Below are 15,446 nucleotides of genomic sequence, written 5' to 3' on the forward strand. Positions count from 1 at the left end.
GCCATCATAGGGAGGGATGACCAAATCAGCACGAAGATGCTAATTGGGGCCTTTATGGGAGAGGGAGGGGACCCATAGAGCAGCTGTACCTGAACAAGTAGAGTGGTGGCAATAATACATAACTCCTTATCTTCATCATCACCATCATCATCATGATTATCATCATCATCATCATCATTTAAAATAAAAATTATGGAAAAAAAAATCATCAGGGAAAAAATCTATTGTAGGGTCTTCCTCCAATACATCAAAATACAATGTGCAAATTACAAACTAATTAATAAAGGAAAAAAAGAGAAGATCTCACTGTATATTCAATATTGGCGTTGTAAATAAATATGTAAATACTTCTTTTTTTCTTTTTTTCTTTTTCTGAATAGCATTGTAATATAAATATAAGTATGCATGTATATATATACTCATGGGGGTTGACGGCTGTCATTTTATGCACCCAGAATACCAGCAGGGCATGAAAGTATAATAAATAATAATAAAAACAATTCCATTAGTTTCTTCTTCCATTTCTCATGAAAACTATGAGTCATCATAATGCATCAATTGAGACTAATTCGCGTCATATCGGCTTTAATGTTATTTCCAAAAGATGCTTTTTGGTACGATCGGACCCTCTACAATAGAGATGAAATCGGCTCAAATGAAGTGTGATCTGTCAGCTGCATCATAGTTTGTGGTTATTGTCGGCTTTTATTTACGTCGTTTCTTTATTTTATTATGGTAGTCATTTATTTTAAATTTTTTCCCCATTTACCGGTATTAAGAAATTTGATATGCCCGAGTCTTTATATTCTTTTGCTCCTTCCCTTTCTTGTCCTTTTATGACCCTCTATATAATTGGGGGGAGAGAGGGAGAGAGAGAGACCGAGGAGAGAGAGAGAGAGAGAGAGTTCCGTGATCTAAGCAGTGAGAGAGAGAGAGAGAGAGAGTAAAGAACAGAGCTAGAGAGAGAGAGAGGTTCTCGTTTTTTGCCTTTTGGGGAGGTCTCTCTCCTGTGAACGTGAGTGAAGACTCAGATTTCGCAAATTTACGATTTTTATTTCCATCTTGTTCTTGTTTTGCTAGAAAAATGAGGTGGGTATCTCTGTTCTGAGCCCAACGGGTGGGGGAGGGGGGGACTGAGCTCTGTGGTGTGGTGCTGCTCCTGAGTGTGAAGCTCTCTCCTGCTTTGCTCCCATGGCCTCCTCTGAATCTGTAAGCAATCTCCACCCTCGAGTTCATCTCTGTATTGAGAGCTCAGCAACCGAACTTGCAAAGCTTCAGAGGCTGCATTTGGAATTGGGAGGGGGGGGGGGGGGGGGGTGGTGTTGGTGTCTGTGTTGGGCTGTTTGGTTTCTGTTACTCTCTGCATTCTGTAGTTAGATCTCTGCTTCCATTTGGTAGATCTAAGTTGACCCTTACTGTCTTTGACAAGATTTGCTTCTTTCTTTAGCTTCACCCACTTCCATTTTCTCAGCAGAATGCTGCTAATTGGATATTCTTGCCTTCCCTGGAAGGCAATGGAAATCTGGGCAAATGGAAAATGAGGTTTTGTCATAATGGTTTTAACATCTCACCAAGAAATTATTGTATTTTGTCAACTGCCCTTTAGCAGCCCTGCACTCTCTCACCTCCAGATTTCTGTGGAAGACTAGGTTGTGTTTTTTACATGTATGTTCTTCAGGCAATGATGTCTCCTGTTTCGACTTCAATCTACTCATGAAGATAATAAATCGTCGTGGGTGGTCAATTCTCATTAGTTGCTACTTTTGATGCCTGCAATGATCACCACTAGGCCACTCTTTCTGGGCTGAAAGTGTCACGATCAATCATTTGATCCTCAGCATTTGTAGCTGGTAGTTAAGAAGCTTTTAAAAGGTGTATATATATATATAATTTATCATTTTTAATTGGACATTGCTTGCTGTTTATCATGAACTTTTTCCTCGTTATTATTCAGAGACTATGTCAAAACTTGTGATGCAGTAGGAAAATTCTGTAAGTTGACTGGTCTGCAGATTCTTTTCTTTTCTCCTATGAGACAGATGACATGCCCAGCACTCATCATTGTTCTTTGACTTAAAGAGTGCACAATGAGAAGCTCATTATCTAATATTCCTGCTATGATTAAAACCCCCCAGCTTGATGATTAGAGGGGGGGCAAAAAGAAGGGCTCAGCTTATTTATCTTCTGAAGGAATCCAAGTTATTTATATCAAGTTTCTAGAAGAAATTTCTATCATCTTCCCATTCTGTACAAAACCCAGATTTTCTAGTACTCATTCATTCATTTACACCTGATGTTGCATTGGAATTGCTAAGAGAATGTTTGTTCTAAGTTTAGTTTGCTTATGTGGCATGAAAAAAATGTGGTTCAGCTTGACTGCTCAGTATGTAGAGAATGATTCATGTCGCTGCAAGGAGACCTACATTTATCTGGTATTTCTTGCTTTATAATCGTTCCTGTGGTCCTTTGTCCTGGAAGAGAAAGCTGGGTCTGAAGTTTGAAAGAATTACTATCCCAAAAGCTAATGTAGGCGGTTGCACTGATTCGTCTTAAGAAAATTTGGAATCTAATGTAGGCACAGGTTATTAATTTGGGTCATTAATATTCTTTCCAATATTAATATCTTCTTGAGCAATTTTTCCCTCATTTTCATTAGGTCGATCATGTTATATTTTTCTTTCTTCTTGTTTAGCTTCTTTATCTGTCTGCCTTAAAGTCTTCTTGATGAGAATTCAATGCTAGAGAATGTTCCAGTTGCATCTTCGTTCGTCCCCTTTAATGGTGGGATGCTATTGTATAAATCCATTTTGAGCTGTCTCATCAACTCGGCTCTCTTTTGGTGTTCGCATTGAGTTGATGTCCTCTGAGTTGTGTCCTCACACAGCCGTTCTAAAAAGTTCAATTCCTCTGTACAGGTTCGAAGTAGGCTGTGCTGACAAAGATTTCTGTCTCATCCTGTAAAGAAAAGTAATGGAACTGGCATCGAAGAAAGGATGGAAGTCCGTGGTTCCTCTGCGATTAAAGGGCAAATCAGCCACTCGTTTTTGTTTCCTCCCCAAATCAAAGTCAGTTAACTTTGGTCCAGGCAACACGCCAGTTTATCTAAATGTGTACGATTTGACTCCGATGAATGGATATGTTTACTGGGCAGGCCTTGGGATTTTTCACTCCGGTGTTGAAGGTAAACAAACTATGGTGATAAGTAGTCTCAAATCTCGTCGTTTGACTTTGCAACGTCATGTTGGCTTCCAAATACCGCACAGAAAAGCAAATATATTGAACTGTAGGATGAGAGGATGAACCGCAATGTTTTCATAATTATGTTGACCAACTGACCATCAGGGTTGAAGGTGTTAAGTTGAGCTTAACGATTCTTTTTTGATTTTCTACAATACGAGTTGGCCGAAGCTTGCCTTTTACATGGTTTGAATTTCACATTTATTCACATTCCAAGCCTTATCCTGTCGAGTACATCATCTTAACTATATTGTGCTTATAAGTCAAGAAGCTTTTTATTGCTTTCTAATTCTGCTTCCTCTTTCAAATTCAAACAATTTTCTAGTAAAAGAGAATCGGTTTAACCCGTGCTTTAACTTTCCAGTTCTTCTGTGTGGTGACTTCATCCAGTACTATGATGCTTTTCATGGAACAAGCAGCTTCCTGTTATCAGTTCTAACAGCTGAAGCTGCGTGTTCAATGTGGTTTTGAAAACATGAGCGCTACCTCTATTGACAGGAGGGGGAAAAAGAATGAGAACTATTGTATTTTTTGCTTCAAATGGAGTCTACTAGTGAATCTAACCTTTTCGACTTTGAACATGCTCTGCAGTTCATGGGGTAGAGTATGCGTTCGGAGCTCATGACTATTCGAGCAGTGGGGTTTTTGAGGTTGAACCTCGGCAATGCCCAGGATTCAAGTTTAGGAAATCCATATTCATCGGGACGACAAGTTTGGACCCAATACAGGTGAGGCAGTTCATGGAGCACCAAGCAGCGAGCTACAACGGCGATACGTACCACTTGATCTCAAAGAACTGCAACCACTTCTGCAAGGATATCTGTTATCAGCTCACGGGAAAGCCGATCCCTAAATGGGTGAATCGTCTCGCTAGAATAGGTAAGTTCTTAATCCTCATCACACTGTTGACTCTGTGGAATTTGCATAATCTTTTGATATATTGTTAATAGGTAACTCAATCCTTGTCTTTCGTTAAGGATTGTGATATTGTTATGATTTCCTAGTTAATTAATGTTGCGACCCAATTCAAGGAACAATTACTCTTTGTTCGAAATCGTAGCTTGTGGTTCATAGTCTCCTACTTTTCTTCTCTGGAAGTATATATTACCGTGGGTTCAATACAAATATCCTTTTATCTGCTCCCTGGCAGGTTCAATCTGCAACTGCATTCTCCCTGAAGCCTTAAAGATAAATGCCGTTCAGCATGACCCAAACTGCCAGCCCTACGAGAGCGAGAAGAGGAGGCTCACAAGTGCCTTAAGCTGCCTCTCTTCCATATCAATGCGTCAGAAACAGTTATCGACTTCCTCCCTCTTCCTCCGCTCTCCCCTACGAGGCTGTCTACCCCCGTGGGAGTTGAAAAGGTCCAACAATGGGTCACTGAAAGAAAGGTGATATAACTCGGATGGATTTTGAGGGCCTTTCCCTCTAATCATAAATATATATATATATTTTTTCTGAGTTATATTAAGCAAAGTTAAGTCCGGAAGCGCCGGGCTATTTGGCGACTCTTCTGGCTGTAAAATGTAAAATTACCTGTGGCTGCTAGGGAAGTTGAGGCGACTGCTGCTTGTGACTGTGAAGTTAGGATGATAGATTTTTTTTTAATCTTCTTTTTTTTGGGGAAAAATTTGTTCACAAGTAGGTATGTTGTGCTACTAACCGCCAAAAGAAAACGTATCGTTGTGTTTTTCTTTTTATCCTCGCTATTTCCTATATTGATTCAGCTCGATTGATGGCTTAAGAGATTGCCTAATGTTTGTTATGTTAGTATTTTCAATGCTAGAAGAATGAAACGATGCTGTAGTTTGACGTTCCGAGCTGTATATCCAATCTGGTGTGCTGTTGAACCACTCTTCGAAACACCCTTAAATCAACTTTATCGGAGAGGCGGGAAATGTGAATAGACCTGGATATGAGGCGGTAGTTTTCGTATTCTAAAAGCATCGAGACCCTTTGCCAGACTTTCTATTACCAGAATGCCCGCTGCTCTACCTAGGTTTGGTCACCACACATCCAATCCGAATACTGGAAGGAGGTCAACAACCGCCTGAAGCGGCCAGGCTTGGCCTCGGTAGGTCGGCGAGACAGAATGTGGCCAGCTCCATTTCTAGGATGACCCAATCAAAGGATGAACAAAAAAAAAGGGCAAGCTAGTGACGAACGAGAATCATAAATTTGCAGACAAGTCCTATCAGAGACTGAAGCCTAAAGATGACCTATTTCAGGATCCCAGATTGGGTAAGATCTGATTTATCATTAAATACCAGCAAATAGAAGAAACTGATGTACCTAATACATACATCATCGGGGACAAAATAATTAACGAATGTCACTAGTGTAACTCCCGAATTGGGACCATCCAATTTCATTGTGTTTCAAACAGACTGAATGATAGGACCTCCTGAACTTCAAAAAAGATTTGCCCCTCCAGCTCCAGAAACGGAATCCGAGATGAGGCTCATTTTCGAATTTTTGCTATATATTTCTACTTTGTTTTGATAATTAAAAAGAATAGAATCGCACAACTTAATATACAGAAGGCGTATCCACAGATTAGCATGGGGAAATCAAACCTGCAGGGACATGAAAGAGAAGCGCTTCAGCATTTCATTGGGTGTCTAGTCAAGGAAAGTCGAGAAAATAGACAGGAAAAACGAAAGGCTGCATTATCCAGTGAACTATTCAGCGTTTCCCTCAAGTCGCCATACAATGTCAGCACACTTGTCACTAGAACAGGAAATGAAATAGTTCGGTCTTTTTAACTCAAAAGTTGCACCAGACAATCATTTGCAATACAATGTCAGCACACTCGTCACTAAAATGCAAATTGTAGTAGTTGGTCTTTTTAACTCAAACTCAGACCAGATAATCATTTGGGAGCGAGGGGCCATGAAATTATCATTCTTCTTTCTGATGCAAAACACTAGGCAGGCTAGTATTACCATTGAGAGCGGCATGATATATTCGCTTCTCAGCGAGCCCAATGTCCGATAAGATCAAACTGCCCTGCAGGCAAAAAAGCAGAAGCAGCCAAGCAAATACTCAGCTAGTAGAAATTATAACTCACAATTAGGTGATTACCATATTAACATAAACATCATGCTAAGATTGCTTTTATATTTCCATGTTAGATTCATGATCCCATTCTGAAGCAAAAGTTTATGAAGTTTAAGAAATGTTCACCTCAGAAGCCATCAACCTTCTGACATTGTTAGCATAGAGTTTTGCATCATCCTTTTCTTGTTGTGAAGGGGAGTACACAGGTAAGCGGGTCACTTCTATGTAATTTATGAATTGGCAAAGAAGAAAAATCACATGGCGCACCTGCAAATCAAATCCAATGAGCTTTTTTTTTTTTAAATGTGCAAATAATCACGTCTTCCAATTAAAAGAAAAAAAAAAGGCCATACATTCAGCAGGAAGAAAAAGTGGTAGATCTACAAGGCCGATTTAATTGAGCAACCACAGTCCTCCGATGACTATAAAGGCTAATGTAGTGAATTTGGAAAGCAAATAAACAAAGATTGAAGAAACACGAAAATCTTTCAATTTAACAGCTGGTTCAGAGCTCTAAATTCAAGTAAAAAGACATGCTGAAGAGGATATTATATCACCCTTTCATTTTTGAGACTCATCAGTCTTTTTGAGCATAAATATGAAAAAATTTAGATTAATCTATGCAAAGAATTAAGAATCAGATTTAAGGATTAGACCAACCCCAGATATAGAATCCCAGGCAGGACTGAATCTTTTGTAGGGATATCTTAAAATCACTGGTAGAACAGGAGCCTTCGACAAAAATGCCCCAGTCTTAAATGGAAGTAAGTAGTCCCCGTTCGTGGTTGTACCTTCTGTTAAAATGATTGAAGAGAGGTCAGAAAGCTGTTGCAACAATATATGACATACTACTTTTTCCCTTAACTTAGCAGCTGAGTGCAATTAAGTATCACATGTGACAGCTTATTCGTAAAGTTTTTCGGGGAGTAGTATAGCAGGAAATTTTCTTTCATTGGTCTTTATAATCATTATGGTAATAATAGAGGAAGAGCATTAGAAAAATAAGGACAAAAAATTCCAGAGGAAAAATATCATCGATTGTGCATGCGATAAAAATATAATCAATTGACTACGGTATGATGACCTGGAAAAAGCATCATCATTGGAGCATCTTTATTTTGATGAGCTTCCTGGACCCTTTCAGTCACAACACCTAAGAACAAATAAAAATACAGTTAAGATGGGTAGTCTCAATACAAAGTACCAATACCAGTCAAAATGTTAAACTTGGAATAAACTTGCTTCGACTATATATGAGGTAATGGCAATCTCTTCAAGGAAGTTTTTATTAAGGGAAATTAAAGAAGGAAAACTCTAATTGATACTTTTATGCATTCACAGACATATAAAACATGAAAACAGTGTGATCGTAGATGAAAATAACCAAAAAGAAAGGTAAGTTTCATACAGGCCATCCAAATCGAATTAAAGACAGTGAGGGAGCATGCCGATGCAACTATTTAAAAGTCAGCGGAGCACGTCAAATATTAAAGACAGCTAAAATATGCACTACCACATCATAAAAATCCTTACACTTTTCACATGAAGTATTTTCCTGATATCCTTAGACCCATTTCATAAAAATCAGGTAGGTATTGCATCTCATCGGGTGACAATTCACGAAAACAATACATCAATGCACAACCACCAAGTAATATATTGTATTGTGGAAGCAGGAGGTGAGGTATCTACATCATAGCTCATGCACCAACAAGTAGATACGAGATGCACTTGTATATATGTTGTATGCACCTGAAACTCCCTTGAAATCTGATGATTTTGACTCCCGCTGAACATAAACACAACCGAGGCATTTACTGTCAAAAGAAGTTCCAAGCATGTGAGCACTACAGGAATCATGTGTACAGAAAAACAACGGCTCAACATCATGCACAGGTATACATGAGAAGACATAGGAAAAGAAAACTTGGACTACATTCAATGCAGGCTATGTGAAATGCGAACTAACCTGATGAGACCAACTAGAGGAAGTTTAGCCACTGATCTCTTCAGCAATTACATTGAAAGAGAAGAAAAGCAAGTGTCAGTGAACAACAACAGGCATTGGTTACTATGTATATATAAAAAATTAAAAACAAATAAATAAATAAATAAAGCATAGCAAAAGTAGTTTGTTTGAGTTGCACATTGATAACAAACCTTAGCAACAAAGCTAGGAAAAGAAGACGACATGTGATACAATATATCTATGTAAGATACATGGTTAGATATAATTGCCCCCGGCCTTTCATTCTCCTCAGGTTGTCCATTGCCATTGTTCTGAAAAGTCCAGAAAAGCGAAAAGGACTCAGAAAGTGAGAAAGGAAAGTCCAGAAACATAAGGATACCTAATTTGAACACGGCCAAAGCTTCAGTGACGTGCATATAACGCAAAATCACGGGGAAAAGATAGCGAGTTTTGTTATAACATTGCAAAATCCAATACTTCGGAGCAAATCAAGAAGTACAACAGGAATCATTTCCACACAGCTGAACTTTTGGTTTCTAAGCATTTACTTTTCCCCGAGGATGACCAAGACATCTCGTTTAGAATCCATGAAACTGTCCTTAAAATTAACACATTAGTGACCGACCATACAGCGAGACAACCTTTTCTTTCTCTTCTTTTCTGGGCTCAAAACTATCGTCCCCAGCTCTTGACCCAAAAAAATAGGGGGACATTTACTGCGTCATCAAAAGAATGGCGTGTCATCTATGCAGTTGGACACGAAATACAGACATTTGTCATGCCCTGGCATTAACCTGAACAGCAAGTCAAAACCAGTAATTTATCAATCTAAGAGCTCCAAAAGAGACATCTCGCCAACTATTGAAGGACTATCTTTGATGGGTTCATATTACTGACTAGTAATGGGAATGATTGGTAACAGAACCTATCAGCTCGAACATCATCAAGCAGTCAGATGGTTCAGCTCACACTTACTGCTGCTCAAGCAGGACATAGCAGAAAAAAGCCCCCCTTTTAATGCTTTGTGCAAAAACTCAGAAGAATACAAAAGACATGTCAAAGCTCGCAAAGGAAACTTTTGCTTTCATTTATCAAGAAATATATATATTTTTTATTTTCAATTAAGTACCTCAGTGCCCGACGACTTCTCTTCGCCGCGGCTATCAGAACGATGAGTTTCGCGAATCCAGTAGAAGCCCAGCACGAAGAGCAGAACCCTAGACAGGAACCTTCCGGACATCACGATCACGGCCCTCCTCCAGCCTCCCATGTGGGCGTAGTCCTCCTGCTCGTCCTCCCCCTCCCTGTTCGGGGCCTTCAGCGCCGTGCACACCCGGCAGATCAAGTAGTACACCACCAGGACGGTGAGGGCCAGCACCACCCGCATGGGCACGAGCGTGAGCATGGCGATCCCTAGCAGCACCTTCTCCCTCAGCGGCAGCTCCCCACGGCCCATGCTTCCGTACGCATCCTTCCGCACGTACGCCGCGAACTTCTTCTCCAGCTCCCGGAGCTCCGAGGGAGTGATCCCCGCGGGCTCGTCCGGCTTCAGGAGGGGCCGATCGTCCTTGGCCGACGCCGCGTCGTCGGCCGCGGCGGACGACGGGGGCTGAGGCTCCGTCTCCAACGGGGGCGTCGGCGGCTTGGAGCTGAGGTCCTGGAGCTCGCTTTCCATTATGAATGAGATTCCGATTCTTCTCCTTGTTCCTCCTCCTCCTTCCCGATTCAGATGAGGGTTTTGGATCGGATAACTAACGCCATCTTCGCTTCTGGATCTGACGATCGTCGCTTAGCTTCCATGGTTCCGTTCACGGAGCCGGGGAGTGGTTCGCTTGAGTCCTTCAAATACGCGACCGCAATCCCGTTGGTCCCATCCGGTGTTGACGCGTGCACGACATCTCGATGAGGCAGACCAATGACCCGCTGGATTCGCCATCAGTGGGCCCCACTTACCTGCGTCTCAAGAATCCAACGGTAAGCGGGGCCTGGGAGGGAATCTGGCGGCTCGTCGTTACGGTTCACCGTAACTCTCCGTGGGGGCTTCCGTAGATTAGTTGAGGCGGGCCCTCCTCTCAGATGCGACGATTAAGCTGTCATCCTGTGATTGTAGGCTTCTTCAGGATATTCGGGGAATCGTTAATCAGCTCAGTTCAAATAAACAGGTTCCAGATTGAAATGACAATCGATCGATTTACTTGAAAGATGCAGCATAAGATAAGATCTGTTGACAAAGGAAATCCCGTCTTTTCTTCTTTCTTTGATCTTTTTATTTTCTCTGAAGTTCGAATTTTACGGATAAATGTTCGAAGCTAATCAAGCAGTGATCGAGCGAAATTAAATGACCAACTCGGTCTAAAGTAGTGTTTGATGAGACTTATAATTAAGTGCTGAATTTTTAACATTTTAAGATTAAGATGACTTAATCCATTACGGGAAACGCTTTGTCTAACATTGTATTTTCGATGATGCCCACTGTAGATAATCTAAAAACAAGAGCAAACTATATCGCAGCCAACAAAAATAAGTACTTCAAAGAATTTTGTCATTTAGAAGGTAACTAAAAGATACTCCAGCCAACACTAAGCAGACGAAAGAACTTTTTTTTTAAGAAAAGGAGTCTAATATATTTATTAATAACGAGACGTTGGAAACTCTCAATTATAGTTAGTGAGTTGAGTGGTGACAACACCACTTACATCAGCATACAAAATATTATGAATCCGAGAGGTGAGAATCAAAATACAGTACATTATGACAATCAAAGAAGTCGTCACGAGTAGTCTTGACAAAGTGCGGTAAACATTTAAGTCCACGAATCTCCTGAGGGTCCTGCAATCAGATAAGGTGAGCATGAGAAATAGATTGTCATGCAAGGATCCAGAAAGAAATTAGATGCCTAAATTGTGAGCTAGGATAAACCCATCCCAAAGTGCCCGACATTTCGCAAGTAAGCTGTTTGTACTATCAAGGGATTGACAAAATCCATGGACCCAGCCTCCCAAATGGTTTATTATAAGGATGCCTCCCGTGCCTGCTTTGCTTGGTGAACCCACCGCCGACCCATCGGCATTTAGCTTTATCCATCCTTCGGGTGGGGGGCACCAAGAGACTGGCACAACAATCCTTTCACAAGCTCTCGTAATGAAAGTTGAAGAGAAGAACTCAGCAGAGAGGTCAATGCAATATTGATGTAGTTGCCCAGGAAGAGAAGTACGATAAAAAACAGTCTTGTTCCTTTGCTTCTAAAGACTGAGAAGAATTGGCTGAATCCTCACATACATAGTGAGGTGAAATTGATTGAAATAAATAGTCGTATACAAGGGTCTAATTATGGAAGCTAGTTCTAGATATGAAAACAATATATATACACGACTAAAATACATGAGTTATAAATAGCAAGCATTGATGGTGATGATTCATGCTAATCTTCTCTATTACTCCCCCACAAGCCGAACGGGGACTTCGCCACGTGAAGCTTGAAGCGGATGTCAATGAAGCGAGTGGAAGATAAGCCTTTGGTGAGTACATCAGCGAGTTGATCATCGGAGTTAATGAAGTGAATAGAGAGTTGCCTGCTCATGAAGAGCTCCCGTACAAAGTGATAGTCAATCTCAATATGCTTGGTTCGAGCGTGAAAAACTGGATTCGCTGTAAGATATATCGCAGAGATATTGTCACACCAAAGAGTCGGAGGATGACATTGGGAAACTCCAAGTTCCCGAAGGAGAGACTGAAGCCATAAAATTTCAGCGGTGGCATTGGCAAGACTCTTATACTCAGACTCAGTACTCGACCGGGCGACTGTCCTCTGCTTTTTGGAGCTCCAAGAGACGGGATTGGAGCCAAGAAAGACTATGAAACCACTGACAGAGCGACGATCATCAGGATTACCGGCCCAATCAGCATCAGAAAAGCCATGAATAGATGAGATGGAGCCCGGGCGAATATGAAGACCATAAGTAATTGTACCCTTGAGATAACGGAGGATACGTTTCACTGCCATCCAGTGAGCAGTAGTTTGACAGTGCATAAACTGACAGACCTGATTTACTGCATAGGCAATATCAGGTCTAGTGAGGGAGAGATACTGAAGGCTGCCTACCACACTTCTGTAGAGAGAAGGATCTTGAAAGATATCTCCATCATGAAGGGAAAGTCTGGATCCTGAAGGGACTGGAGAGCTAATAGGCTTGCACTCCAGCATAGAAGTGCGAGCAAGAAGATCATGAATATACTTGGACTGTGTCAGATAGAGGCCAGTATCATTAGTTCGAGCCTCCATCCCAAGAAAGTAGTAAAGGGGACCGAGATCCTTCATGGCAAATTCCCGGTGTAAGGCAGTAATTATGGAATCAAAGGGTGCACCTGGAGTTCCTGTCAGGATGATGTCATCAACATAGACGAGAAGATAGACATGATAAGTAGGTCCTCGTAGAATGAACAGTGAGGGATCAGCTTTAGAGTCTGAGAATCCAAGTCGCTGAAGATATGTATTGAGGCGCTGGAACCAGGCCCGGGGGGCTTGTTTGAGCCCATAGAGAGATCGACGGAGTCGACAAACATAATCAGGACGAGAAGCATCTAAGAAGCCAGGAGGTTGAGACATATAGACTTCCTCAGTGAGATGCCCATGAAGAAATGCATTCTTCACATCCAGTTGACGAATTGGCCACTGGGAGGAGACAGCAATAGATAGTACTGTTCGAATGGTTACCGGCTTGATGACTGGGCTAAACGTCTATGAATAGTCAACTCCTTCTCTCTGATTGAAACCCTTTGCCACCAAACGAGCCTTGTAACGATCAATGGTGCCATCGGCCTTCTGTTTGATACGATAAACCCATTTGCAGCCAACCACATTCTGTGTAGAAGATGGGGGGACAAGATCCCATGTATGATTCTGGAGTAATGCCAGATATTCCTCTTCCATTGCAGCTCGCCAGGTGGAGTGTTTGCGAGCTTGTGCAAAAGTTTGAGGTTCCTGCAAAGCAGCGGAAACAGAGAAAGCAGAGGGATGGCGAGATATAGTAAACCGAGGAGGAGGCAGTGTACCATCCTTAGATCGTGTTGTCATCCTGTGAGTATTCTGAGTAACAGGTGCAACATCATTACCCTCAGTAACCTCAGCCGAAACTCCAGACTCAGTGGACTGGTCATGAATCTCAGGAGCAGGAACATAAGACTCAGGAGGGGAAGTGGTAGGACCACTAGACTCATTTAGTGGAAAAGAAACAGATGAGGGAATGGGGATATAGGTAGAAGTAGTGCTAGAGGAGGAGGGAATAGACATACCAGTAGCAAGTGCAGGACCAGAAGAGAACCGACTGTCAACCACCGAGATAGGCTCACCTGTCCTAAAAGGAAAAGAACGCTCATCAAACACAACCTGAGTAGATATGAAGATTCGACCAGTGATAGGATTTAGACATCGATACCCTTGGTAATGATAAGGATACCCAAGGAAGACACAGGGCTGAGATCGAGGTTCTAATTTGTGACGTGTGTAAGGTCGTAAATAAGGATAGCAAAGACACCCAAACACTCGTAAGTTAGAGTAATCAGGGGAACTACCATGAAGCACCTCAAATGGAGATTGAAAATTAAGAGATTTTGTAGGTAATCTATTAATAAGATATACTGCTGTTTCAAAGGCAAAATCCCAGAATTTTGGTGGAATGGAAGAGTGAAAGAGTAATGTGAGTCCCATATCAACAATATGACGGTGTTTACGCTCAGCAGAGCCGTTCTGTTGGGGAACATGAGGACATGAGATACGGTGGAAGATACCATTGTTCTGCAGTTCAGATTGAAAATCTGCAGAGAGGAATTCTTTTGCACCATCTGACTGAAAATACTTGATTCGACGTCCATGGAGATTCTCAATTTGAAGACGAAATGCTCGAAAAACACTAAGGACATCAGATCGAGATTTAAGGACATAGAACCAAGAGTATTTACTGTAATCATCAAGGAAATGAATGTAATAATGATGACCAGTAGAAGATGTGATTGGTGCAGGACCCCAAATATCGGTATGAATAAGCTCAAAAGGAAAGGTGCTTTTGTGAAGAGTAGATGGAAAAGAATTATTTATTAATTTTCCTTCTTGACAGGCGGAACAAATATGACCAACATGATCATTATTAAGGGAAAAGGAAGTACTTAAGGCACGACGGATTATTGGAAAAGACGAATGTCCCAGGCGTTGATGCCAGAGAACACTGGATCCGGACACAGAAAAATGGGCTTGAGGATGGGTGATATGCCTGTCTCTCGGGTGAAAACAGTAGAGTCCATCTTTAACCGGTCCACGCATAAGCTCCTGGCGTGTATGACGATCCTTCACAATGAAACAATCTGGGTGAAGCTCAAAAAAGCAAGTATTGTCTCTAGCGAACTTAGATATGGAAATGAGATTTTTTGAAATATGTGGTGCATAAAGAATATGATTTAAGTGTAAAGGACGTTGAGAGAGTTTAAGACTTGAAGAACCAGAGGCAAGGACTGGAATTGATTTACCATCACCCACGAGAATGTGATCTGAATGTGAGGTGTCATCATGAAAATTGAGGTTGGATATGTCAGATGTGACATGGTGTGTTGCCCCTGAGTCCATGTACCAGTCTGAATCATGAATTCCCGGATAGGCACCATGAGTCAGATGAGCCTGTGCTCCAGAAGACTGACAGAATGGAGCGGTGTGTCCTGGACGGTTGCAGATTTGGCAAATAATCGTTGAATTGGGCCGAAACCCAGAATTTCCAAAGGTAGCTGGGCTTCTGGTAGAGTGACGGGCTGAATTGGGCCGGCCAGAAGTGAACGGCCCAAAATTACCTTGAGGCCTGAAAGAATTACTGCCCTGAGGCCCGAAAGGACCTGGGCCGAAGGAACCTGGGCCGAAGCGCGGATCTCGGATTGAGCCCGAGTTGAACTGACCCGGATAATTCTGACCCGAGTTCGCCTGCCCGGCCTGAACCAATCTTCTCTGCCCGACTTCTCCCCCAATCTGAAAATTAGGGTTTCCTTCATACGTTCCAGAGAGAAAATCACCCGAGCCTCCTGAGCCTCCCGATCCTCCCGAGCCTCCTTTGCTGACGGAGTTCTTCTTGCCGCCGTAACCCTTCCCGGAGTTCTTCTTGCCGCCATTGCCTCCCTTCCTTCCGTCCGTGTAAAGAGCCTC

The 15,446-nt window shown here is 41.9% G+C and overlaps 2 protein-coding genes across 4 annotated transcripts; one reads left to right on the forward strand and one right to left on the reverse strand.

Annotated features, from left to right (window-relative positions):
- The first annotated feature begins 872 nt into the window (after nucleotides 1-872).
- Nucleotides 873-4,986, forward strand: LOC116201993 (deSI-like protein At4g17486). Of its 2 annotated transcripts, none has more exons than XM_031533504.1 (4): nucleotides 873-1,015; nucleotides 2,916-3,181; nucleotides 3,829-4,116; nucleotides 4,388-4,986. In XM_031533504.1, the coding sequence occupies exons 2-4, from the start codon at nucleotides 2,971-2,973 to the stop codon at nucleotides 4,630-4,632; spliced, it is 744 nt and encodes a 247-aa protein (XP_031389364.1). In that variant the 5' UTR covers nucleotides 873-1,015; nucleotides 2,916-2,970; the 3' UTR covers nucleotides 4,633-4,986. The 2 variants fall into 2 exon arrangements, with proteins under 2 accessions (XP_031389364.1, XP_031389356.1); XM_031533496.1 differs by having other exon boundaries at nucleotides 876-1,209.
- A 488-nt stretch (nucleotides 4,987-5,474) lies between these two features.
- On the reverse strand, nucleotides 5,475-10,304 carry LOC116201979 (lysophospholipid acyltransferase LPEAT1). Of its 2 annotated transcripts, XM_031533484.1 has the most exons (9): nucleotides 9,396-10,303; nucleotides 8,458-8,577; nucleotides 8,267-8,304; nucleotides 8,050-8,114; nucleotides 7,382-7,450; nucleotides 6,958-7,091; nucleotides 6,424-6,564; nucleotides 6,183-6,246; nucleotides 5,475-5,813 (listed from the first exon to the last, which is right to left on the reverse strand). In XM_031533484.1, exons 1-9 carry the CDS (start codon nucleotides 9,939-9,941, stop codon nucleotides 5,794-5,796), a joined length of 1,197 nt encoding a protein of 398 aa, XP_031389344.1. In that variant the 5' UTR covers nucleotides 9,942-10,303; the 3' UTR covers nucleotides 5,475-5,793. The 2 variants fall into 2 exon arrangements, with proteins under 2 accessions (XP_031389344.1, XP_031389337.1); XM_031533477.1 differs by lacking the exon at nucleotides 5,475-5,813 and having other exon boundaries at nucleotides 5,882-6,246; nucleotides 9,396-10,304.
- Between the last annotated feature and the right edge of the window lie 5,142 nt (nucleotides 10,305-15,446).

Source organism: Punica granatum, chromosome 1, assembly GCF_007655135.1.
Source record: "Punica granatum isolate Tunisia-2019 chromosome 1, ASM765513v2, whole genome shotgun sequence".
NCBI classification, from domain to species: domain Eukaryota; kingdom Viridiplantae; phylum Streptophyta; class Magnoliopsida; order Myrtales; family Lythraceae; genus Punica; species Punica granatum.